At 47.5% G+C, this 27051-nt stretch overlaps 1 protein-coding gene and 1 pseudogene across 2 annotated transcripts in view; one reads left to right on the forward strand and one right to left on the reverse strand.

The window, feature by feature from the left end:
- Positions 1-27051, forward strand: part of ADCK1 (aarF domain containing kinase 1) — a 133072-nt gene that overhangs the window by 61946 nt on the left and 44075 nt on the right. For both annotated transcript variants that reach the window (XM_074957130.1, XM_074957131.1), the window contains one exon: positions 2553-2756. In XM_074957130.1, coding sequence (XP_074813231.1) covers positions 2553-2756 — 204 coding nt within the window. The remainder of the gene's footprint in view (positions 1-2552; positions 2757-27051) is intronic.
- Positions 15265-18203, reverse strand: LOC141988376 (E3 SUMO-protein ligase KIAA1586-like; annotated as a pseudogene).

A 27051-nucleotide genomic window follows, 5' to 3' on the forward strand; every position in this document is an offset into this window, starting at 1 on the left:
AGCAAAAGGTGGTGAGGCTTGTGACGGTCTGTAGTTCCACAACCTCTGAGCAATCCCTGAGAAAACTCCATCTCCAGCACAGACAAGCTTTATGGTCAAGAATTCCACTGTGCCAGAGAAGCAGAGTTGTTGGGCAATGGTCTTCATTCTGGAGCTTTATGTGATCTTTTACATATGCTGGGCCTGGGCCATGGAGCACCTTGAATCATAGAATCGTATGACTGAAAGGGACCTCGAGTGGTCTTCTAGTCCAGTCCCTTGCACTCATGGCAGGTCTAAGGATTATCTAGACCCGCGGTGTCCAATACGTTCACCACTAGCCACATGTGGCTAATAGGCTATTGAATTGTGGCTAATGCATGTGGCTTTTTTATAATGTAGCTAATAAGAAAAATTCAAAACCACAAGTGTGGCTAGCATCGAATTTCTATTGGACATCGCTGATCTAGACCATCCCTAATAGGTGTTTGTCTAACTTGCTCTTAAAAATCTCCAATGACAGAGACTCCGCAACCTCCCTAGGCAATTTATTCCAGTACTTAACCATCCTGATAATTAGAAAGTTTTTCCTAAAGTCCAACCTAAACTGCCCTTGCTGCAATTTAAGGCCATTGCTTCTTGTCCTATCCTCAGAGGTTAAAGAGAACAATTTTTCTCCCTCTTCCTTGTAACAAGCTTTTATGTACTTGAAAACTGTTGAAGACTGAGAGCCAAGTCTGAGGACTGAATGTCCTGTATTGCAACTTGCTGGATGTGAGACTGGATGTAAAATCCCACATTGTTGTATTCGTTGATCAATAATTCATAATGTTATAAGAAGAGTATTCAAGCCAAGCACTTAAAAGTTAGGAAATGCAGAGTTTAGGTTGAAAGCTCAGCCTTAACTCTGCCCACTACTCCATTGCTTATGTTTTAATATATAGGGTATGTCTGCACTGCAGCTGGGAGGTGTAATTCCCAGCTCGGGTAGATATACACATATTAGCTCTGATCTAGCTAGCGGGCTAACAATAGCAGAGTGGCTATGGTGGTAAGGGCAGTGGCTTGGGGTAGCTGCCCGAGTGCAGTCCTGTCTGAGATCCTAGGTACAAGTCTGAACTACTGCCTTTGCCACTGTGGCCACACTGCTATTTTTAGCACATGAGCTCGATCACAGCTAGCATGTGTAAGTCTACACGAGCTGGGAATTATACTTCCCAGCTGAAATGCAGACATAGCCGATATGTTAAAACATAAGCAGTGGGTTAGTGAGCAGAGTAAAGGCTGAGCTTGCAATCTGAGCTCTGTATTTCCTACCTTTTTCTTGCTTGTTTTTGTTTTTTGTTTTAAACTTTTGAAAGTTATGCTAATGCTAGTTTTTTGCTGGTCATTTCTCCGGGTATTGTGAATATCTGAGTAACTGGGTAACTGCTAGGAGCTGATGTTTGTGGCAATGTCACTGAAAAAGGGAGCTCACTCCAGAATTGCTTTTCTGTTTGGGATTTTGACTGACTGACTGCTGTGAGGTATTAGCCACTTTCATGCAGATAGCAGAAAAGCATAGATTTGCATGGGTCTTTTTGCTTGTAAATTTGCTGGAATTCTAATAATGTAGCAGGATAAAGTCAGTCACAGTTTATTACCTTCCTGAATGTTGAGTGTGCCTGTGCCCCAGACACGGAGCTTTCATAGTAATAGTGTAAGGCAGAATAAATCATGGCTATTAAAGGGTCAGGTGACTGGTACACTTCTGTGATACAGAGTCAAGGTCACCGGTTGAAATCCAGAACTGGCCAGTGGACTTTTACACTTGTTTGCGGTGGTGTTGTAGCCATCTACAGTTTGAATTTGAGAGGTCTCCTAATTCCTAGTGTCCACTTCACTGAAACCACACTATAATTGGCATGAATAGGCCCCTGGTGGCTGTCTGAGCAGAGAGGCAAGGACCGAACAGGCCCTGGAGAGCACCCTACCCCAGTGCATGGGGAAGGTCACAGTGGGTTGGTGGAACAGCACGAGCGCTAAGCTGGCTCTGCCACTGAACAGGTTGTAGCTATTCTGCTGCTAAATAGGATCCGGTTGCCAAGGAGCTGCCCATCAGCACCATTTACCCCGCTAAATTGACAGAAAATACTTTGTGTTTTTGTTTTGCTGTGTCTTTAAATAGAATGTCTTCCTCCGAGGAAGTTTCTGTGCTGACACCCTCAGAATGGCATCTGTCTTCCCCCCACTTTGCTCCACTGCACTCACACTGAGAACAGAGCCACACGTGTGTGCTTTAAATGGGAGAAATGGTCCTGACTTTTGCCTTACGCTGTGGCACGCCTCCCATTGGCTCTGTGTCAGTTCCTGTTCATCAGCAAACCCTGTTCCCAGAGTTTAGCTGACAACAGGTGATGCAGGTGCATCACCAAGGAAACGAACAAATAAAAGGCAGCTGCATTTGAAACCTAGGGGAGTAAAAGTGTGTGTGTGAGTGTGCGCAGGGGGGAGGGAGGGAGCGAAGATGGAGGGAGGAATAAGGAGCAAAGAGCTGGAGAAAGGGGCTGGCTGATGTTTTGATCTCTATGCAGGTACATCTGCGCTCTGCGGAACGCCTCCGGGACCTGTGCTGTGCCAACAGAGGCACCTTCATCAAAGTGGGACAGCATCTGGGGGCACTCGACTACCTTCTGCCTGAGGAATACACTCGCACCCTCAAGATACTACACAGCCAGGCCCCACAGAGCAGCATGCAGGAAATTGAACAAGTGATCCGTGAGGACCTGGGCAAAGAGGTATGAGGCACTGAAGCCCTCACTGGCCTGCCAGGCCAGCCAGCTGCAGCATGGCAACTCTGGGCAGCTGGCCAGAGGGAAACAGGAGCAATGAGCTGCTTGGTGATTTTCCTTCATAGATGGAAACATGACAAGGGAGTTCAGGACACCGGCCTTGTGCTTTGGAAGACTTAGATGACGAGAGACTGCTGTGGGAGTCATCTTATCCTAGCTCTGGGGCAAGTGTGGTATTTCCCACACATTGCTGGGCATGGCTGGCAAAGTCTAGTGAGAATTACAGGGAAGTGGGGAGAGGGTTGCCAGGCAGGAATGAGGGACATCAGCAGAACTGTACGTGCAAGGGTCCAGGACAAGAATAGCACGGGTGTTGGAGGTCAGGATTGAGGGCCATGAGTAGAGCTATGGGGTTCCCCAGGATTGGAACCGGGGGTGTTGCAGTTGAGAAGCAAGATGCATTGGCAGATCTGTGTGTGGGCAGATAGCACTGCCTCTGGCTGTTCTCTACCATGTCTAGCTGGCACTGACAGCCCTTTACTTTCACAAGCCCCTAATTAACCCCAGATGAAAAAAATAAATAATTTCCTTTAATAACAGCATAAATCGCTTTTGCTGCTGACACTAAGGCAACAGAGTAGCAAAGGAAGCTGCGCCATTAACTCTTGGGGCCTGGGAGTGAAGTAACTGTGATATCCTGCGGCTTTTCAACTCATCCCTCACGGTGACAGCTCTACTCCCAGGCTGAGGAGCGCCTCGGATGTAGGTAGTAGGCCATAGGGAATGTGGGTGTGGAGCAGAGCAGTGGGGATGGGAGTGTATGTGGGGAGAAGGGGCAGCTTTATGCCTTGGTAATGGTAGAGAATGTATGTGGGGGTAAATGGGTCAGAGTGCTGAAGGAGAGTTGGGTAGTGTGGGAGCAAGGAGTGCATGTCAGGTACTTTGTTATGGCTATGTGTGTGGGAACGTGTTGGGGAGTGTGCCTGGCTGTGTGGGTAGTATGGCTAGGTGTGTGTACCTGGGAGTCTGTAGGGAGGTGTTCCTGGTGGATATGTAGGAGGTTGGGGTGGGTCTGGCTCTGTGTAAGTTGTAGGGGTGGCTATTCATCAATGACATGAGGGATTGGATAAGGGGATTGGATATTCATGAATGACAGTGAGCATTTCCCCATAGTTCAATTGCAAAGAGTTAATGTCAGCTTCTGATCGGCCTTCATATTGCCTGTGTGAGACCAGCCCCCACCCAGCTTCATCACATGGTTAGTACCAGTTGGATTTGTAGCACAGCAAATAGATGGAGGGAGAGAAACAGGCCAAGGTAACCACTTCCTGCAGTACCAATCCTCTAGCTGCTCTGTAGAGTAGAGGTTCAGCCAGCCTTCCCCTGTGGTGGGTGGAGAGGGAAGCTGGGCTGGGATTAGACAGTATTAAAACACAAAAGCAGCCGCCTCTGTGCTGCTTCTCTCTGTAGCTGAATGGGGCGCTCAGTGACAGGGCCTTTTCTTCTCTCTCAAATGCATTTTCAGCTGCCACTGTTCCGCCCTGGTTTCTTTCAGCGTTTCAGGAGTTAGATGAGCTTTCCATGCCTCATTGATTCCCAGCGAGGCAGCTCGAATCCCCCTCTCAGCAGCAGCCTTTCCTCTTAGTATTCATTTCACTCACATGGGCAGTGTTGGGGTGATCTTTAATTTTAAAGAGACAGAGGAAGCAAATAGGAATGCTAAAGAAAGAGAGAAAAGGGTATTAAAAGAGACAGAGAAGAAAGAATCAGACAGACATAAGGGAAGAAAAATGGAGAAAAAGAAAGGCACTGGTAAGGGAGGTCAGAGGTAGTTGCTTGAGTCCATTAGTTATAGGCAACTGAGTCAAGGTAGTTAAAAACAAAAAGGGCTTTGAGAAGTCTAATCTGCTGAAGGCCTCCTTGGTGGAGCCTGTAGAAAGTCGTGGGATAACACCACGGATGAAGTTAGTCCGTGCGTAGAAATATGTTCACCACAATTTAAAAACAAAATGTTGAATTGAAAATTGGGATTTGGGTAAGAGGGTGGGAGTGAGAGATGGAATATTGAAATATTCCCTTGGTGGGTCAGGAACCCAGAGTCAACAGCATGATGCCTGGAAACCTGCAGCTAAATTAGACAGGAGTTTGCAATGGGATGTGGTAGGGAGGGGGAAAAAAACCAATAATACTGACTTGAATATGCAGCAGCACCTTCTCTAGGTGGCCTTAATGTGACCCCACCTAGAATAGTTTCTTAAAAAGTTACCAGTAGGGATAATTACTCCAGCCAGGACAAGTTAGGCATTTGAGAACTCACTACCCAAAGAATTAAATTTAAGTGTAAGAGAGAAATTAAAATTATGAAATGCATAGACCAGTCAAAAGACTCAAATAACAACACTTTGAAAGAATAAAATTATAGAGAATATATGTGCATTGCAGGAAGTACCAAGAACAACAACAGTGTTGGGAGGTGTGTGACACAGACTGTGTGTGTGTGTGTGACACAGAGACCGTGTGTGTGAGACTGTGTGTGTGTGTGTCAGTGTCAGAGAGAGAGAGAGAGACACACACACACACACACACAGACTGTGTGTGTTCTGGCTGCTGGGGAAGTTTCTTAGATATGCTTGTCCGCTGTTTCTTTAAGGCACTCGCTGAAAGCTCTCTTCCTCCTGAACTATGTCCCCGCATCCCCACTCTGTGGAGTTGGGGTACATGGGCAGGGAGGAGGGGGAGAGACAGACAGACAGAGATTGTGTGTGCTGGCTGTTGGGGAAGTCTCTGAGAGACCATGCAGTGTCTCTTTAAGGCACTCACTCACCCGAAGGCTTGTTCAGACCTCAGAGCTGCTGAGAGTCCTGAGCGCTGTCCCCTCTCCTCTACCTTGCTCTGCGGAGATGGGGTACAGGGGCTGGGGGAGGGACCTTCCTCCCCTCCTTCCCTGCACAGCCAGAAGGAGGGTCCTGGGAACAGCTGCAGAAGCCACATGGCTGCAAAGCAGCCTGGGGGAGGGGCACCTGAACACACACTGCCTGCTGGATGTGCGTGGCTCTGCTAATCAACTGCGTGGCACTTGAATCTCTCCTGGGTGGCCACCCAACCATGCAGCTTATAGGGAACACAGGTGGGAACTGTTAGACAGCGTCAGAGGGAAGGAAAGTTTATTCAACTCTGATTTTTATCTGTTCTTTTAATGTAACTTGACAAGGCATGTGCCCCATCCCCAAAGTTTTCTTCTCCTCCACCCCTCTTTACATATACTTTCGGAATGTAGCCAAACTACTTTCAGTGGAACCTGAGGCCAGACAAAAGGTTGAAGGATTTATGAGAAGCTCTAAAAAGTGAATCTTTTCCGGTAGTACCAAATCAGTAAACTTTAAAACTAGATCTTAATTTTTTTTTTTTTTTTTTTTTTAACGGTGTACTTCAGAAATGGGGGGAGGGAGGAGGAACTGGCTGGCTTGGGAACTGGGGAGTGGGATACAGGCCTTTCCTCTCTAGAACACTTGTTCCAGTCTGGTTGGGGGTGTGGGATCCTGGAGCCTAGAGCACCTGTTTAGGTTCAGCTCAGGTCATTCCCTTTGATAGCTGTTCAGTGGTGTGGGAGAAAGGAGTTGGTGGGTCCGCATGCAGATCTCAATGGGCAGGTGCCTCTGTCATATAACCCTCCCTCGGCATTGGCACTAATGGGCCAAAGAGTGATTGGACCATTGAGACTGCTCTCCCCAATCATCCTCAGAGGGGGTCCATTAGTTTTTCTAATCTATGCATTTCCAGAGCATCTTTCACCATAGTATCCCGGTCTCCCTCCTGGATGGGGACCAATTCAGCAGCCTGTGCAACAACTCCTTTCCTCCATGTGTCTGGCTCCAATGCTGTCCATGCCACCCCCAAATATGACTCTCTATTGCCTGATCTGTTGATTATATAGTAATTCCCAGTTAGCATTCTGTGGTTTGGCAGGGTTCTCATGACCAGACCCAGAAATATCATAGTTATTACAAGAACCCCGGTATGCACCAACAAGACAAGTCAGTAATATTTTTATTAGCATGGTTAGCAAAATCACAAACATTCTAACCCAGCAAAATAGATAATACAAGATGGCCAAAACGCCCCGTGTCTGAGCATCAGTATATTCACACTCTCCCTTTTAGAAAAACCGGAAGTGTTAGTCATCATCCTCAGCAGCAGCAACGGTGTCATCATCCTGGCATCTCCTGAGGCGCGCAGGCTGCGATAGAACTTTTATAATGTGTTATGCTGACGCCCGCTGTGCCTCATGCATATTCGGTACGGGAGCGATTTCTGCCCCTTTTCCTTATCTGTATTTCCTCACCCTTCTAATGTTGGGGTGCCCTACCCTCATAGCTTACTAGGCCTTTTACCTCAAGCTCATTAACAAACACGTCAATTAGTTACCATGGCATTCTTGTGGTTGGACATCTGCTGATATTCCTAACTTAAAATATCTAGAGCTGGTATAAATTAGCATCTTGGGTTACCTGTCAACAGTTTAGTCATACTTGTTTATTACAGCGTTTTATCCTGTATGATCGACGGTTACTCCTGGTTAGCTGCTTGTGCTAAGGCTTTTGGGGCCTTATGCCTGGATTAGTTTAGCTAATCTATAGTTTTACAGGCTTTGAGGCTTGTAGGCTTGTTGCATTACTGCCTCAACTTATACCTATGCCTTTCCTAGCAAATACCTATACCTATAGGCTACACTTCAGGACTGGTCCTCTGGTTTCCAGTGCACTGCCAAGTGGCTTAGACTCCCTGACATCTCTCCCTTCCAGCCACGCTGCATGTCCTGACTCATTGTCTTACCTCTGGTTCCAATGCACCTCTCAGTGCAACCACATATCTGGCCCTCCTGCACACCCCAACAGGCCGGAGCTTGTCCCCTCCCATCCAGCCCCACAATGGTCCCCATCCTGCCCGGATTGAAATGCTCACACAGCTCAGTTCTGGTCGACTCTCCAGCCCATCCTCACATACAGACCCTTTTTAATCTGTTTGAGTCTCACCTTCCAGCCTTTCCTGCAGACCCCTCAGTTCCCTCCTCTGACTGACATAAATCTAGGTGTTTGTCCAGCTCACTTATATTCACAGCTCTGACCCCTCCCCTGATCACTTTACTTATTCCAGATTTTTTTTCCCTTTGTGGAGAGTCATTGTGCCCAAATGCCCTCTCTACTCCCAGCTTCCTCATGTAGATCATGTCCCCTGGTTTTCAAACCAGGTCTTTCTGGACTTTCCTGATCCCTGCAGAAGTTTCTGTCAGCTCCTCTCAATCTCCTTTGGTAGGTTCCAGTGATCCCAGACCTCTGATTCCCTGCTCCTGGAGCCTGTCCGGGGACCTCTAATAAAGATGGGTTCTGAGCCAGGATGGAGTTTAACTTATCCTCCAAACAGAACCACCAAACAGGCCTATTAGAAATCAAAGCTGGAGACTTTCCAAGCCCTGCCATCCACCCAAGTGCAGACTGAGGGGGCTGCCTCTCTGAGGTACTGGGCCTGCTCCTGCCCAGCTGTTCAAAGAGTTCTGCTCCCAATGCCCAGTAGATGGCAGACCAGCCCTGGCCTACTGGAGAGTGCCTTGTTATAGAAGAGACAGCTGAAGGCCTTGCAGGGACTTGGGCGGAACTCCTTGTCAGGCACTGGGGTGTGCGAAGAGGGATTCTGGCACTTCCTCCTCCACTGAAGTCTCATCATACATTTCTCTAGCCCCAGCCCCATATTAATAATAGGTAAAGCTCCTATTGAATTTTACACTCTTATTGCTGCCAGGATTGAATGTGACAGCCAGGGCTGAGGTGATTTCTGATCAGTGCTCTTCGCTTAGGGTGACCAGAGAGCAAATGTGAAAAATCAGGACACTTTTTTGAGGGAGAGGGGGAATGATATAGTTGCATATGTAAGACAAAGCCCCTAATATTGGGATGATTCCTGACAATATTGAGATGTCTGGTCACTCTGTCTTCACTGAACATGAGACCCCAGTGAAAATGATACCCCTCAGCCTCTGCACCGCTTCATGTGCACACGCACATCTGGGTTGATTTGCACAACTCTGGTGTATGTGTGTCCATCCCCCCCTTCCCTGAGAACACTCCCGCCTCTGATGTTCAAACCTGGGGACTATTACCTCAGGTGCTGTGTCCGATCTCAGCTGATGGGGAAGCGTGTGAGGAGTAAGGCTTTTCTCTTGTGAAGCCAGACCCAAACCATAGGCGGCTTGATAGCTTAAGGGCCCAGCTTTGTAAGGGGCCTCCACCCAGTCCCACCTTGTGGGAGTAGGTGGTGGAACACAGCTGTCTCGCTGCCTGGTGTGTGAGTGCTGTCAGGGAGCCCATCATTTTCACCTACAATTACTTGCAGTTTCTCCTTGCTGCCTAAGGACTGCTTTGCTGTGAAATGAGCCAGCTCATGTGCTGAGCAGAGCAGGTCATGGGGAAGGGTGCCAGGCCCCCCTCTTTGCCAGTGGGTGGGTATGACAGAAGCACATCTTGTGCTGTAGCTCAGGTGGGCTTGCTTTGTAGAGACAGCTGTAGTTCAGGGGTCCCCATGCTCTGGGCAAGGGCCCTGCTCTTGTCATATGCCTTGCTTTTGTACCTGTCATGGCCGCGAGGCTGTGATGTGAAGTGAAATACTCCTCACCAGATAGATTGTCTTCCGTACTGGCGGAGATGTGGCCTGGGAGGGCAGGGAACTACATTCATGTAGCTTCTTTTGCTCCTAAGGACCCCAAGGTGCTTTCCAGATCATATGCACCAGGATCATTCACTCAGCACTGAAATGCATCCATATCTCTGATGGAACATAGTTGCTGTTGAACACTGCACAGAGCCATTTGATAGGAAGTGGCAAAGAATCACACAGCTATTTGAAGCTGCTGGGAGATGGGGCAGAGGCTAGGGAGAGTTGGAATGGGGCCAGGATAATGGGACTAACACCCTGACACTTGCCATGTGACCTTTAATGTCCACATGTACCCATGATCTGGGATGACATGAGATCTCTAATAACCCTACACGATCAGGACCTTGTTTTTGTGTCTCCTCTGGCTTTGCATGAATCTTGCAGAATCAGTTTACAGAAAGGGTCAGACAGCCTCATGGGTGAGTGCATCTCACAAGTTGATGCAGTCTGGAGCAGAGAAGAATTTACATAGATTTTCTGGACTCCTATTCAGCTCTTCTCTTCCATCCTTCCTTTCCCACAAACCACATTCTGTGCTGCACATCATGACAGCCTTTGCTGTGGCTGAGAAAAACAGGAGGAAGGGCTCTCTTCCCTCTGAAACCCATCAGCAGAGTCTTGAGCTTTGGAGGGGATTTTCTTTCTCCTGAGCTACAGAGCGGCTGAAGCACTGTACATCCCCCTGGGAGAGCAATTGAGCCTTCAGATGGCCTGATGGGACTACATTGCATGTCCTATATAATGTCATGTTGTCCCCGAGGGTATATGCTCCACATTCTGCAGCTGGCCTTGTAATGCTATCCTTAGAGAGGGAGCCACATGCCCTGCTGGGTCACATGGTCCCTAGAGTAGGCTGCTGCAAATTCTGTGGTGGGCCCCAGGAGTGCATTGCATGTCTGGCAGTGTTGCACAGCCCTGGGAGAGTATGGCTGATTCTGCAGTGGGGCCCATCTGCGATTCCAGGGGATTTGCCACAGCTATTGCACAGTCCTGTGGCAGTGGGTCTCATACCCTGCAGTACTGTCATTTGGCCTGAGGGAATACCTGGTCACTCTCACGATTCTAGGAGGTGCATCGTTGCATGCCCTGCATTGCTGTGTGACCCTGGGGATTGTGCTGTGTGTTCTGTGCTACAACTACCATAATACCTCCAGGCCAAAAGCTCAGCTTCTTTTCAGTTCTGTTTCAGAACTTGAGTGCTCTGCTGGCCCTCTATCAACATCCTCTTAATACTGGGTGACCCTCGCAGCAGGGAAATGCTGGGCTGGAGCTGAACCCAGAAAGCTGCTGCTGCTCCCCCCATGCATGTTATTCACTGGCACTGGGAGCTGTAATAAGGTTGATGAGTCTGAGTTTTCTTTGCATTTTGTCTTCTCCTCCTCCTCATTGTGGATGACAGTCTGACTCCATCACTCATCTGTCTTGAAGATGGGATCTCAGGGCTATTGCCCTGATGGCTGGAGGTGATGAAGATGAGGATGATGGCAAAACGAGAGGGGAGGTTGTGCCCATTCCAGCGCGCCCCCCCCCCGGCCTTCCAAGCAGCTATCGATAAAAAACACATTTATATGAAAACTATAATGAGGAATAAAAAAGCTCACTTTTTTCAATAACCCAGCATATAAAAAGATTTTTATCAATTATGAAAAAGATTTTGGCCATAAAACAGTAATTTAAAGAGTCTGAGATAGATGGCAAGAAGCATTAATGTCACCCAGAACAAATGGGCTTGCATTAGTCAACTGAAAGGCAGTGGAGACTGGTTGTGCTGGTGCTGCTGCTACCTCTGCTCTCACCGGCCTGTTTGCTCGCCTGTCAGGAAAGTGATGCCCGTTGCTGGCAATCCTCAAAGAAGCCACCTGCAGCCATGGCTGGGCCCTCACGGAGATGAGTAACCTCTCTGGTGGCACAGAGGTATGGAATGTGTTTTGCTGCAGGGCACTGAGCATATGAGGATGGCCATGCTGCCTGCCAGGACTTTGGCTCTTGTTAGACCCACACATTTTTCCCTTTATGTCCTCTCTGTCACTTTGTAGCAGCCACTGTTACTGACATTCCCTCCAACATGGTACTTGACACCCCACAATCACTGCTCATGCCATGCAACCCCAGTTGTCATTGTTATCCTTGGAACAAGAGCACCCTAATTACAAGCTCTGGCTGCATGGCCTGGAGAGACTCATTCTTTTGGTTCTTGGCTACTGTAAGAGGATCTTACTGAGTGCAGCTAACATCAGTCACTTGCTGGAGACTCCATTCCCATCACCCAAGTTAAGGATGGCTTTGGTGAACTGTCTGGGGGATAATCTTTGGTTTTCTTCCACCTGCCTGTCTATGGCTTAATGCTTGGGATGTAATGGATTAAGCGGCCAGTTGCTTTTTCTGAGTTTGGCCTTCTTATCTCCCAAGGGCAAGGGTGAAAGCCCCATCTCTTGGCACATTTGGAATCAGATGAGAAAAAGTCCTGGGGAATATACTATAGGGAATAATCCTGCCCTTGCTCCTTGGGGGATGCACTAGGCCTTTCCTTCTCTAATTTACAATTTTATTAGGTGTCCACATTGTAGCATATAATAATCTTGTTGGATTTTGACAGCTACGTCCCCTCATGAGGTGTCAGGTGTGGGGGATGGGTTTTCCAAAGAGGTCTCCTTAACTTGTGATTGCTCAGGATCTTGATGATGTGTCATCATTGTGCCACATCTTGTCTGCTGATGTGCATTACAGCCGTGCTAAATCTCTTCTCATGGTTTCCATGTCCCTTGGGGCTCTGGAATGAGAGATCAGGCTTTGATTAGAGGGCGTGTTCTGTAGATTAATGGCTAAGCCTGGATCTTTAACAGGGCGATTGTAAAACCTGCCTCAGCACATGGATAATCCTTTCTGTCCCCAATATTAACAGGAAGTAGCTGTGTTCAGCTGGGGCTAACATTCCTCATGTCGTGGCACCATGATACTCTCATCCGATCAGGCTCACAAGGGTATATTTCACCTGTCCAGGAACCTGGATATCTGTTTAATACACAAAGGGACTGAGTTTGTGATCAGGACAGGGACAACAGCACTCTAGACTGCCATGCTGAGATCTGGGTACTGTTTCCAAGCCTGCGGCAGACACATTCTGAAAGGATTCTCTTGTGGTCCTCCAACTTGGAGATTGGTTAGACCCAGTCCTCCTGATTTCCTCCTGCCTGTATACTCAGATCTCCCATTTGCCCCCCATGGATTCTTCCCTTCAAGATGGCAGTCTCCACCTGTGTACCTAGCTCTCCCAGTTGGATTCATTGACCCATCTGCAGAGTGTGTGCGTCTTCTGATAGGACTTACCACAGAAGGATGCTTGTGTCATTAAGATGAAATAAGGGAATCGTGGGCTCCAACCCTGGCATGTCTGGGTCTCCTTGTGAAGCCAAATGGATGAAGCAAGGTTTTTTTGTTACTTTATAAAGTGAATCAGTAGTCTAATTAGTGCTGCTGAATGGCCCATCCTGAGAGGCAGACCCTAGTTCCAAGGGAGAATGCTGAACCATATAAAGTACATCAAGCTTGCCAGCAGCTGCTCCTCACTGCTCACAAGCTGCTTTGGGTAGGAATGATAGAAGCCCTTGGCCGGGTGCAATGTTCAGATGAAAGCTAAAGCCGAGAACATGATCTTTTGTGGTAGAGAATTTTAAGGAGCTACCCAAAGATCTCAAAGCACTTTCCAGACAGTGATTGAAGCCTTCCAACCCCCTGGATGGAGGTCAGAATTAAAGAGGGAGGAAGAGTGCTCAACATTGTCCATCAATATTCGGTACTGTTTTTAAGCTAATTATGTGGATTTTGTATTCATGTCTTGTGTACATTGGAGTCATCTGGTTTTTCCAGCAGAAAGGTTCACACTTTTCAGAGTCACACCTGAGGATTTGGAGCAAGTGGAATTATAAATTCACACATGCTGCTGTTCACAGAGGGAGTGTGTGCATGTGCCTCCAATCAGGGAACCGACACAATACCACATGATTTATTTTACCAATCGCAACCAGCCAGCTGTGCTTGAATAGTGAATTCTTGCCAAGGGCTGTTCACCATCCTCCCCTCTAAGGTTAAAATAATTAGCAAAAAATTTTCCAAAAAATGAACTGGATAATTTCAGATAGTGAATAATTTTTGAGGAAATATCAGCTGTGAGCAGGAAAAGAAGCTACCCTCTTCAGAGACAGTAATGGATGTGACTTACTGGCCCATGTCTATTAAATGCTCTTCCCATTATCAGAGGGCTAGAGTGATTAAAATTCCTGGGGCCCTTTTATGGAGATGAGCTGACAAGGGCAAATCCCACTGTAGATAACTGTTGTGCTTCCTTCAGTCCCCTTGCCTTGTGAGCTGCCAAGTGTCTTTGACTTTGTCCCTGCTAGAGCGTGAAGCTCCATATCCAAGCCTCTGAATGGCTGGTGTCTTCCAAGCGGCCTCTGGAAGCCCAGCCTGTCGCTGTGTGCGGGAGGCATGGCCTGGTTTCCTGCTGTCCATCTTTTGGTTTCTGACTTTGAAAGAGGCCTAGCCTGCTGTAGATGGATCCCGGATCAAAGGCCCTTTGCCATTGTCTGTAATCTGGGGGGTGACTCTCGTTGGGGTGAGGTGACTGCCTCAGGGGAACAGGCTAACTAATGCGTGATTCCAAATGGCTCAGCCGAGGAGGGAGGGAGCACACTTAGCTTGGGCTGGTTCTGTCAGCAGAGGTTCTCCTTTACATCTCCTGTGTGAATGTAGCGCTGGTGAAAGATGCTGGGTTCACAGCCCGGGTGACTTGATGTCCCTTACCTGACTAAAGAACAGTTGTAGCATGAGCAGCAGCACAAGCTTCCTCCACTCTATCTGGCCCCTGCTGCCTTTGACAAGGAGGGACCTCCAAGGGGAGCTCAGTCTCTGGGTCCCTTTTAGTGCTTGGCCGCTCTGCTGAGACACCTCGCAAGGGTGCATTGTTCAGCTGTGATGCAGTTTTTGAGATGCAGACACCTGTTCTGTTAAGAACTGGACAGAGACACAACCATCTCTGTTCATGTCATCCACGAGATGGTAATGACTGGTCAGTACTGACCTAGGTTGGATTGCAGCCAGTGGCCTGCAGGCTTCTCCCCCCAGCAAATATTTTTCAGCTGTATCAGCCATGTGGGAATAGGAGGATTGGATATTGGTCTTTAGATACGATGGTGCCGGGTGCAATAGAAATGTAGGTAGATAGCTAGAGATTAATCTCCCACCTCCTTCTTCTTAGCCCAGCTTTCCTCCTTGAAATGAATTCCAGCAGCACACCTTGCAAGGGGAAACCCCTGTCTGAGGGGTAAGAGAAATGCACTATTCCCTACTGGACCCCCAGGCCGGGAGCCCTTCCCTTGCAGAGTATGTTGCCCTGCCACCGTGGCAGCAGTGCTGGGCCCATAAGTGCAGTTGATTTATGTTAACTGTTGAAACGATAATGTTTAATCTGTAAAGTGCTAATCTATTTTTTATGTTGATTATGAATAGGCCAGCTGTGCCTACTTTCCTATTCATAGAGTTTAGTGAACAAGCCCATTTTACAGGCCGGGCTCAGAGGGTGATTTACATGCAAGCAGACACTGCTTTAAGGCAAGTAAATCAGCTGAGTTTCGCCACTGAACCAGACCCCTGGCAGCTCAACCAGGAGACAGGGAGGAAGGGGGGAAGGGAAAGAATGGAAGGAAGAAGGAGAAGGAGGAGAGATCGAGAGAGCTGTGGAGGGAGAGAAGGGAATAGAGACAGAAAAAGGAGGAAGATATGGGAGAGGGGGAGCAAAGGGAAGGTTAGCTCAGTTCTTGAAAGGGTGCTGCAGGGAGTGGAGTGGCTGACTCAGCAGAGGACTTTCTCTTCTGAGTCAGTATTGGCCACAGCATGCTGCTAGAGGGTACTGTGCTTCTGGGAGTGGTGTGGTTGGCTTAGGAGGGAGCCAGTACAGTACTGACCCCATTCCCCAGAGCGGTGCTAAGGGAGGCTATGTTATAGGGAGTGGGGTGAGTGATTCAGTAGAGGGAGCTTTCCCTTCTGTAATTTTTATAGATCTCAGAGCATTTTTCATATGAGTAGGTCACAAGCAATTTTCCTTCTAATTTTTGACAGGCTGTGTGCCCAAAAAATTTGTTCTGTGCAAATTTTTGAAGCAGAGTTCAAATTTGTGTGCTATGCGGCAAATGCGCCCAAGTGAGTAAAATGCTGATACATTTAAAAAGTTTTAATTTGCAATTTGTGATAATAGTTTTACACCATGTTATTTTATAAATGTCATTTTTAAATACTTAGAAAAAGGAAATTTAACCATTCTTCATGAAGCAGAAGTTAGTTTTAAGCATTACGCTTTATGATCTTTTTTATAGGCAATCACGAGCATATATCAAGCACATATTAATCATGATCATGATCAGTCCATAGGCTTCTACTCATTGGCGTCCACTTTCACCTTTCATTCTATACACATGTCTGAAAAGATTTTGATAAACATATAATAAAGACAATTTAATAAGTATGCCATTATGTCAATTTATATGGGTTTTCAGATAGAGACATCATAAGTAAAAAAAGAAAAACAAGAGTGTGTGTTTTAAATTTAAAATTTTCCTAAAAAAAATCAATAAATGATTATCAGCCAAGAATAAGATATGTAATTACAAATGCATTTTAATTTCCTTATTGGTTGAAATGTCAAAGACTGCTAAACTAACCTGCTGTTTTTCCCTGCGATCTTTTTCATTTGCCCATTCAATATAAACTCTTTCCCGATCTATCAGTCCTCCATCCAGCTGGTAACTCTTAATACACATCAGCATGTCCAAATGATCAACTTGTAAATGATTCCGTAGTTTGTTTTTTAGAGTGTTTGTTAAGCTAATGCCACGCTCACAGTCTACACTTGATGCTAGGAATGTTCCTCCAATATCCATCAACTTTGCAAGATCCGGAAACTGTTCGTTCTGGTGAGCAAATGTCACCATACCCGGGAAACTTAAAACCAATTGGCTTTTGATTCTTTCGGCTACTGCAAACTTGAAGTCATTGCATTGACTGACTATAACAATCTCTTCAGCAAGAAAGTCTTTGTATTTTGAACATAGGGATTTGACCTGATGAATTCCAAAATTGAAGTCACACTTAACTATTGCCGCACAATCAAAAGCGGACCACTCCTGGACTTCATCCTCTGGAAACCTGTCTTCCAAATTTGCACACAAGATGTTTATGAAAGTTATTATGGAACTGGTATCAATTTAATTATTTTCTTGAGAGCTCATATCTAAGAGAGCCTTAATTTTGTCACTCCATAAGACTGAATCTACAAGGTACTGTCTACTGATCTTGTTCAGTTTACCTCGGGCAAGGTAAAATGCTTCAAGAGGTGTAAGGCCCCGTTTTTGGAGCAGCGTGAATAGTGAAGCCAGCTCCAACAAAACATCATTCAAAATTTCTAATGTTATTCGGTATTCCATGGTATTCAGCTTTTTGTGCCAGTATTTAGAAACTGGATCAGTATCTTTGTCTTGCTCAAAATATTCCAGAAGAGGATTATAGTTGCGAATAATTGCTCAAAGTGCCTAGATAACCAGCGCATTTCATTGAGTGGCCTGAAAGCCACTGACTCACATTCAGAAGCATCCATTATTTCCTGAAATTTGCATTTTTGTGGATGACCGACAGAACACCGCGTAGACAGTTCTCATTAAGGTTTCGATGTCTCTTATCAGCTTGACCTCTTTCCATGCATCGGAAATCCCCAGGTCTTCCCAGTGTGCAATACAATGTTGCTGGACTAAGTGTGGAATATCACATTTCAGCTGAGCTGCCACGCCATTGAGTTTGCCCAACATCACAGAGGCACCATCAGATGTGAACATCACCATTTTCATTAGATCAAGTTGGTGTTTTATAAAAAACTCTTTCATTGCAGACTCTATTGAAACAGCATCACATTCTTGCAATCATAATAGTCCACCAAACGAAATTTTATAGTCTGCAGAATTTATGGATCTATATTTAAAGTAGAGTATCAAGTATCTGTTAATGGATATATCAGTGCTTTCATCAACAGCTAGAGTATGAAACATTGCCGATGCTATTTCATGCATGAGGTCATTTTGGACAATGCAGTTGATAATTTCAGGAAATTCAAAAGCATAATTTTTACTTCTCCAGCTTGCTGGTATGCACACATACTTTTCCATATGGTCATTAATATCCTGAACAGAAAGCATTTAGCTGTTCATTTTAATAGCCAACAACACACTGTCAATAAGTACCTTGATTTCTTCTGGGTTTGAGCGCTTGCATTCAAGATTAATTTGCCTCCTCTGCTTTTCAGCTGGACTTTCAAGAATCATGGTAAGTAATCTGCTCCGTAAGGAAGGGTTTTTGTTTCCAAGTCTTGTTACACCATCTGTATGAGACTTACTTGACAGATGACGCTTTAACAAATCCAACTTCCAAACATTGTTCCACATTTTTCCTGTTGAAAATTCTCCCGAAGCTCTGGCATCTTGACAATATACACAAACCACTCCGTTGTCCTCATCGTATGTGAATATTTAACGACGTTTAACAAGCATTACACTGTGTGACTTCGGTGTAATCGTCTCTATAATCTCATCCAGCCATCCAGATTTAAATGAAGTCGCTGTTCTTTTATGCTTTAGACATCTAGACAGTGACATTTTGGGATTGATTTTTTACCAGCTTGGTTTATTTAAAATTAATACTTTTATTATATGGCTGCTATTTCAATGCGCTTAACAGCATGACTCGACAAAAGGGCGATCGGGAGATCATTCAGATCAGGATACCGGAAGTTTGTGCATAGCTCCAATCATGTCCATGCATCTGTGGCAAAAAAACTCGGGAAAATGGTAAAACATCACGAGTAAATGTATGAAGTCCAATGCCTTTGAAAGATTTCAATCATGAAAACAACACTTACCTTTGTTCATTTCTGGGAAATCTTTGCAGTTCCTTAGCAACTATGGCCAGGCATTTTGATTTATTCGCACGTACTTGAGTTTGTACACAGCCAAATGAACAGACTACAAGGAGATGTGTGGGTCCTGACCATCCCAACGTGATCAACGTTCCACGTTTGAAATGCTGGTGGGGAGGGGTACGATTCATTGCCGTCCTTTCCCTTCCCCCCCTTGCCAGCTAGTAGAATCTAGCTGTGTTGCTAGACGGTGGGCGAACAATGTCAAAAGTCGCCTATAAATGATATTTCAGCCTGGCTATGATGTAGTATTTCATTTTTTGTGTGCACAGTGTTTTGCCGTGTGTCCGGGGTTTAGGATCTGTCACATGCACAGCTTAAAGGGAACAGTGGTCACAAGGATTATTAACCCAACTGTCTTGGCCAGATTCCATTGTGAGACATTCCATTTTTCCTCCCTCAATTCCATTTGATTCTTCTTCACTTCCTGTTCTGAACTGTTGTGTAGCATACTGTGCAGCTGTGCATCTATTGCTTGCTCTAGCACATCCATAAACAGAGGTTTCAAGATCCTATCGATGCCTACTCAGCTTTACATTACTAATACAGACTAACACGGCTGCTACTCTGAAAACTACTCAACTTTGGTAACTAGCTTAGAAAATCTGAATTAGCTATGAAGTCACAGGTCTTTGGTAATAGCCCTATCACACCCACATCCCCACGCATGCACTCCACAGCCATAGATGACCCACACAACCCAGTACATCTCCATATACACCACGAACCTCCACACCCATATTCCTACAATCCGAGCAATTCAATTCAGGAAGACTTTATTACACTGACAATCTATATAATTATTGTGAAAGTGTAAGGAAGGAACAGAGGTGGGTGCAGTCTGTTTGGGATAGGGCTTCACACTCTGTTTTGGGTTTCTGTCTGTCAGAAATGTCTATTCCCGATCCAGTGGCAGGCTGCTGCATAGTATGATGCCATCTCTGCTGTTCCTCTACCTTTTAACCCAGGGTCAGGCATGTTTTTGACTCATTGCTTTCTGATGAGAGGCCTGTAAACATTCCTGACCACTTGAAGACATATCTTTCTCACACAATCCCTTGTATATTGGACACTAAAAGGTGTCTCTATGTTTCAGTCTCTGTGAACTATCAAACATCTACTGCACCATCCTACTAGACATATATAAATCCCACCGCTCACACTGCTCCTTCCCATGTGTTCCCAAATGCGTACGTTGCCATCCCACCAACCACGAATACATCCCACCCCACACACCGCTCCTCCCCCCCTCACTCCCAAACACCTACAGCACCATCCTGCCAGTCATGAATATATCCCTCCTCCCACACCACTTCTCCCCATGTGCTCCCAAACATGTACAGCGCCATCCCGCTAGCCACGAATTCATCCCACCCCACACACCGCTCCTCTCCGTGTGCTTCCAAACTCATCTAGTGCCGTCCCGCTAGACAGTACATCCCACCCAAGCACAATAAACCTCGCTCAGCATTCATCTATGTGTTCCACACACGGATGCACCCCCTGATCTGTACACGCCCATTACACCCACCTAATTCTCCTGTGCAACCCAAATGCATACAGTACCATTTCACCCACCCCTTCTTACCCACCAAATGGGTACATCCATTCCAGCCCGCAGATACCCATGACTACTGCCCCATGCCACATAAACCTACTCCAAGACACTACCCCACCCCCTCTTATACTTCCCAAAGCCCCCAATCTTTAGAAGTTGAAGCAGGATTTCAGAGGATTTCAGGTGATTTCTGTTCCCAATGGTACCTATATCCTCAGGCACTGGCAGCTGGTTCTTTCTCACAGGGCAGCATCTGTTGATGCTGGTGAAGCATACTGCTGACGGGACTCTCGGGCAGCTCTACAGACGGATACAGAGCCTCTGTCTCCCTACCTGAGACTAACTCTGTGTCTACCCATACCCCTCTGTCTATCAGCCTTTCCTGGCTTCCAGAGTTTGTGGAATCACCTGCAAGATGGGGCATAGTGCCCACAGGGAGATGGGGTTAGGTACCCAATTGCTCCTGGCTCCCTTCTTCCTCTAGTCCTCACCTACCTGCTCAGTGCCCCATCTAGCCCCATCTGTGTCACTTCCTTCTCACAAAGGTTCTTCCATCTCTTTGCAGTGCACAAGCAGAATCCTTTGCGGCGATACATCAAAAGGTGTTCCATAGTAATTGGCTCAAAGGATTGTGGGTACCTGTGAGATCCTCAGGTGCCCACTGTGTGTGGCTGAACAGGAATGGGCCCCCCTGTTTGTGGTGGGGGGGTGATTATTATTGTAGCACCTAGGAGCCCTATTCATGGACCAGGATCCCATTGTGCTGAGCACTGTACAGGCAGAACACAAAGATGGCCTCCACCCCAAGGAGCTTACACTCTAAGTATAAAACAAGAGACTAGCGATGGATGCAGACACACAGATGAGGGAGTACAAGGAAAGAATGGGACAATATTGGTCAGTATGATATGCAGTAGTCTTAGCACACCAGAAACTTAACCATTGTCAAGTGTTTTGTAGGCATCACAGCAAAGGAGAGTTTTAAGGAGGGACTTGAAGGTTGATAATGAGGTACCCTTGTGGATGTTTACAGGGAGGTCCTCCCAAGCATGAGGGACAGCACGGGAGAAAGCACAAAGGTGCTTGTTTGAAAATGTAACAAGTGGATGATGGAGGCTAGTATCACGGGAGTTGAGTCGACATCTCTAGCGAAGGAGAGATGATAGGTAGAGTGGGGAAAGGTCATCATGCATGGCTGTAAGGGGGTTGCACCTGTCCCCCCTGTCTCCCTATCCATCAGGGAGGGTGGCTACACCCCTTCGCTACCATGCCTCTGGAGCGACTCAGTTCAGAGGGGAATTGTTGTTAGGCCAAAATCTGCAGTCCAGGCCGGGCAGCAATTGAGTCTGTAAGCCCCAGCCCCCAAACAGGGCAGAGCAGCCAACAGCCAAGGGTTGTGGCCTGCAGTCAGGCAGAGCAATAATTGAGTCTGGAGGTCCTGGCCCTCCACCAAGTGAGGCTGGGGGGGCAGCAAGCAGTTAAGGGCTCTGCTCTGCTGTCCAGCAGAGGAGCAGCAGCATATCTATAGGCCCAGGGTCCTCAGTCAGGGCGGGGCGGCAAACAATTAAGGGCTCTGTTGGCCCGCAGTCAGGCAGAGCCCGAGTCTATAGGCCTGGGGCCCTCACTCCGGGCGGGGCAGCAAACAGTTAATGGCCCTGCTTGCTGTCAGCAGAGCAGTAGTGAGTCTAGGGGGCCCAGGCCCTCAAGCAGGGTGGGACACCAACAGCTAAGGGGCTCTGGCCTTCGGTCAGGGTAGAGCAACATAGCAGCCTAGGGCAGTGGTTCTCAGCCAGGGACCTGGGGTCCTTTCAGGGGCCGCAAACAGGTTTCAGGGGGTCCGCCATGCATGGCCAGTATTAGACTCGCTAGGACCCAGGGCAGAAAGCCAAAGCCCCGCTGCGCAGGATTGCAACCCGGCGCCCCAAGTGCCACCACCCCGGGCTAAACTCGAAGCCTGAGCAACTTAGCTTTGTGATGCCCCCTGTGGCATGGGGCCCTGAGCAATTGCCCTGCTTACTACCCACTAATGGTGATTCTGGATTTTATATGCAGAAAACCAGTTGTTGTGGCTAGAACCCCTCATCTAGAGGGATCAGTTCTCTCGCGGGCAGACAGCAAAACCATCTGGCATCCTAGCTTGGGTGGATGACAGATCAACACAGGCCTCTTGACCTAATGGTGGGGAGGCTTCCAGACCCCCAGGGCCAGGGTGGCAGTGGGACACAGGCCCACCCGACTTCACTGCACCCCAGCCCAGGGCCATAACAGTGGTGGAATGTTCTGCCACTGGATCAGCAGGGAATCTGGCCGCAACACACTGACTGGCTGGAAGTCCGTAATGCAGCCAACACCAATTCGGCATGGGCGCCTTCCTACATGGGGTCAATGTTCGTCTCGCTGGGGTAAACGGCTAGTAGCAGCCGCAACAACTCCTCAGCATCTCCAATGTCTGGCAGCTCTGACAGTCTCTCCGGGTCTCTGGCACTGTAGCAGCCTCAGTCGGGTCCGAGCTCCAGCAGCAGATGGGAGACGTCCTGCTCCTCTGGCAGCACTCCTCCAACTGAGCTGGAGGGCCCGCCTTTTATACTTCCGGGTCCTGCCCTGCCCCTCTGCTTCCGGTGGGGCGGTCGCGGGTGTCACGGTTCTGCCTGCCAGGAGATGCTCGCAGATGTCTCCCTGCCCATCAGGGAGGGAGGCCCCACTCCCTTGCTACAATAGCTTTGAAAGTGAAGACAAGTAGCTGATGATTGATGTGATAGAGAAGAGGGAGCTCGTGCAGGGATGACTTAAAAGAGACAGGCTAGGAAATTATCTTTGCAGCAGCAGCATTCTGAATGGCTATGAGCAAGGCAAGATTGCATTTGTCAAAGCCAGAGAATAGGAGGTGCAGTAATCAAGATGTGAGATATGGACGACTTTTAGCTATGTGGATGGGTAGGAAAGGCCTTATCGTAGAGAGGTTATGCAGAAAGAATCTACAAGACTTAGGCCGAGCCTGGGTCTGAGGACTGAGAGAGCAGTCTGAGTCAGTGATGACATCCAGGTTACGGGCCTGAGTGAGTCGAGATAGAGGTGTTGTCCACAGTGTTCGAGAAAAGAGGTAGGAGGGATGGCTTGGTGGGGAAGAGTAGGAGAGTCATGTTGAGTTTGAGTGGACAGCTAGACATCCATGTGGAGATATCAGAGAGACAGGCTGAGATTTGAGTTTGGACAGAAGGAGACTAGTTTGGAGTAGAGAGGTAGATCTATGAGTCAACAGCATAGAGAAGTTAGTTGAATTTGTATTTGTGTGGATGAGATTACCCAGAGGTAAGGTGTAGAGGGACAAGAGAAGGGGACCAAGGACAGAATCCGATGGAACCATCATAGAAAGTTGGAATGGGGATGAGGAGCATCCTCTAGAGGATGCACTGAAGGAGTAGTTAGAGAGGTAGGAGGACCCCTAGGAAAGGACAGAGTCATGGAAGTCAAGGGAGGACAACATTTTAAGAAGAGGGGCATGGTCAACATTGCCAAAGGTGGCTGACAGGTCAGGAGGATGGGGATGGAATACTGGTTCTGAGATGTGGCTAAGAAGAGGCCATTAGAGACTATGGCAAGAGCAGTTTCAGTTGAGTGCGAAGAGCAGAAGCCAGGTTGGAGAGGGCCTAGAATGGAATTGGAGGAGATTAACTCCAGATAGTGATTGTAAACTGTGGGCTCAGTGAGTTGGAAGATGAAAGGGAGATGGGGGAATAGTCGGAGAGGCAAGTGGGGTAAAGGGTGGAGGTTTTTATGATGGAAGAGATGAAAGCATGTTGAAATCGTGAGGGGAAAGAGCCAGAGGAGTGTGAGAGGTTAAGGAGAAGAGTAAAGAAGGGGATGAGAGTGGGTGCAAGGGAAGTCAGGAGATGGGATGAGGTTGCTGGGACAAGTGGAGGGGTTAGAGGAGGAGAGCAGAGGAGAAACCTCTGTATCTGTGACAGGGGTGAAGGAGGGGAGGAGAGTGGAGGTGAACTATGGGGAGGGGCAAGTTCATATTGCATTTTGTCAGTTTTTTCATCACAACTGTGGAGAGATTTGAGTCTGGCCTGCTAAAAGGTGGCAGTGACAGGCCCAGTACTATTCAGGCTCCTAAGACATGGCCCCTACATTGCTGGAACATAAGGCTTCTCCTTATTCCCCATCAGCAAGGCAGAATCTCAAGCTCTCCTAATTTTCCACTAGGGACCCTTTGACTCTCTCCGTCTCGTGTTCCCTCATTGCTCACGCACTCCGTGTGTGTGTGTGTGTGTGTCTTTCACTCCCTGTGTGGGTCCTGGGGACCTGATCAGCCTGGCCTTTGTCTAGAACATTGCTGGCTGGACGCTTGTCAGATTACTCTGTAGCTGGGAAGTGTCTGAGTGGTGCCTATGACTCTTCCTAGTGCTCTGATCCTCACACCTGGAGGGAGCCACTGGAGGAGCCAGCTGGGCTTTCTGGCTTCCTCTCCTTCTGCTTCTAGCTAGGGCTTCTGCTGCTGCTTAGGCTGGTGCCTCCCCTCAGTTGCCCCTGCGTGACCCTGAGGGATTATGAGCTAGTTCGTAGGAGGTCCTCTCTTTCTGATAGACTGCAGGGACATTTCTGGTATGCTTGTGCCTTCAGCCGTGGGGCATGGGAGCTGTGGTGATGCAAGGAGTCTGCTGGAGCTCCAGACCAGAAGAATCTCAATGTGGACTGTGCGATCTTCTCCCTCCCATGGGCTCTGGGACAGGGCAATCCCAGTGCAGAGCTGGGCAGATGCAGGTTGTGCTAGAGGTGGAAGAGGCTGTTGGCAGAAGGAAGCAGAGGGAGAGTGCGATCCTTGTCCTGCTTGCCCCCGGAGACACGAGGATGGGGATCTGCATTTAGAAGCAGGGAGAGTCCTTCAAATTAAAAATTAAAAGAATTGGCTGAAGTTGGGGAAGTTGTGCTCTCTCAAAGGGCCACAATTCCGATCCATCTCTGAGATTGACAGACATAGCTCTGTCCTGACAGGTGGAGATAGGGAGAAGCAGGCAAGGTAATATTTCTTCAAAAAGAAAGAGAAGGCAGCAGATTTAATGAGCATCGTTCAATTCAAGTGAGAGACAGCTCAAGATAAAAGAGCAAATTAGAGAAAAGGTAAGTGTGTTTGGGGAGCGTGAGGGAGAGTCTGTGGCAGCTTGGAGCTTCTGTGCCTCCTGGGGAGGGCAGTGTTAGAAGGAACAGGGCACTTCACAAATCACTGGCCCTTTGGTAGGGGTGTGATGGGGATATGGTCACCCCTGCTGGTGTTGCATAAAGATGCTCCCTTTTTATTTTGTTTTTAGACCTGCATGAATGTTGTACAGGGTAAAAAGCTTATAGAACTCAAAACAGCACTGAATATGCCTTATAAGGGGTATTGATCTTCAGGCTTCAAGGCATATGCTGACTACCAGCTGTGGTCAGAAAGGAATTTTTTTCTCCCCCACAAGCCATTGCTTAATTATTGTAGGATTATAATGGGGACTAGCACTGTTCAGGAGCATTTAATAATGACTGTTGTCGGCGATGGGTTACAGGATGGATCATCGGCTTGATCCAATGCAGAAGCAGGTGGGACCAAAAATCTGTTCTGGTGTGGCAAGAAGCGAGATCCTGAACTAGGTGGATCATTGATGTGATATGGTATGGCAGGAAGTAGGAGAACTACCGTAATGAAACCATTGGCCTGATCTAGTGTGGTAGATTGTGGGATACCGGGTCAGATGAACCATTGGTCTGTTATGCTGCAGCATTAGGTAGGATATATCCACTGACTCCATTGACCCAAAGTTTTCCCTTCTGCCAGCTCTGCAGAGCCAGCATAGCTATGGAAGAGTCACTTGGATTCTTTTCCTGCTTATGTATCATCAGCAAAACAATCAGCTAAGTTTCAGCAACACAATCTTTCTTACCGGTGCCTCCATATGAGGCAGAAAGAGCCCAGCTGGAGTTCTGAATCTGATCCTGAACTTGGGGTGCTTGCATTGAAGAAAACCATCTATAATATTTTAAGTGGTACTGGTTTGATCTGGACTGATGACCATATTTCCTCTCTAGCCCTCCCCATTTGTATGTGCAGAGTGGGCACTGATATAGCTGACTTTGTGAGCACAAGTGTGGAGATTTTGCATGCACAAAATTGTGGGTCCAGTTCAGAGGTTGGTTCTGAAACATCACAGATCAACTGTTCCCTGTCCCTCGCCTACTTTAACTTTTTGTGCTACAGGATGTGTTGTGCTGGACTTAAAGTAATTTCTGGACCCTTTCATGTCCCACTGCCCAGCTGCACATCTGCTTTATGTCAAAGGTTCACTGTACTGCTGCCCAGCTTTTGTGATGGCTTGTGAAGATCAGCACCTGGTTGAAGAGCAGCTGGCTGAAGCTGGACCAGACCAAGGTGATGCTAGCGGGAAGAGGGATGTGTTTTAATGAAGTCTCCTCTATAACTGATCCCATCCATTGAAAGCACCTGCCCTTAAGATAGCTAAACTGGTCTGTAGACTTAGAGGTCTTTAGCTCTGTACTGCACTTGGACACCCAAATAGTCACAGTGGCAAAGGACACCCACTTCCATCTGCAGTGTCCAGAAGACGCCTGGTCCTATCAGACTTAGATCTGGCTATGGCAATCCACACTCTCATATAATCTAGGAATAAAACTCCATGCTCTGTGAATGCGCCAGCTAATTCAGAATGCAGCAGCCCACCTGCTCAGCAACACATGTTGCTGGGATCTCACCAGCCCAATTTGCCACTCTCTGCATTGATTTCCCATTGAGCACAGTTCAGTTCAAGATTGCTGTCCTAATTCCCAAGCATGGAATTAGTCCTTGCTACCCTAGGGACTTCCCAAGACTGCTCCCTTCCACAGGAGTGGAGGAACTGTCGACCAACACAGGGAGAAGTGCTCATGACTGTGAGAGACGGAGCCTTCATTGGAACTCGGCCTAGATCATGGAACTCATTGCTGATGAATGCTCACTAACCTCTTAGAGCTACGTGCAAAGCCCACCTCTC

Source organism: Natator depressus, chromosome 6 (genome assembly GCF_965152275.1).
Source record: "Natator depressus isolate rNatDep1 chromosome 6, rNatDep2.hap1, whole genome shotgun sequence".
Classification (NCBI taxonomy): domain Eukaryota; kingdom Metazoa; phylum Chordata; order Testudines; family Cheloniidae; genus Natator; species Natator depressus.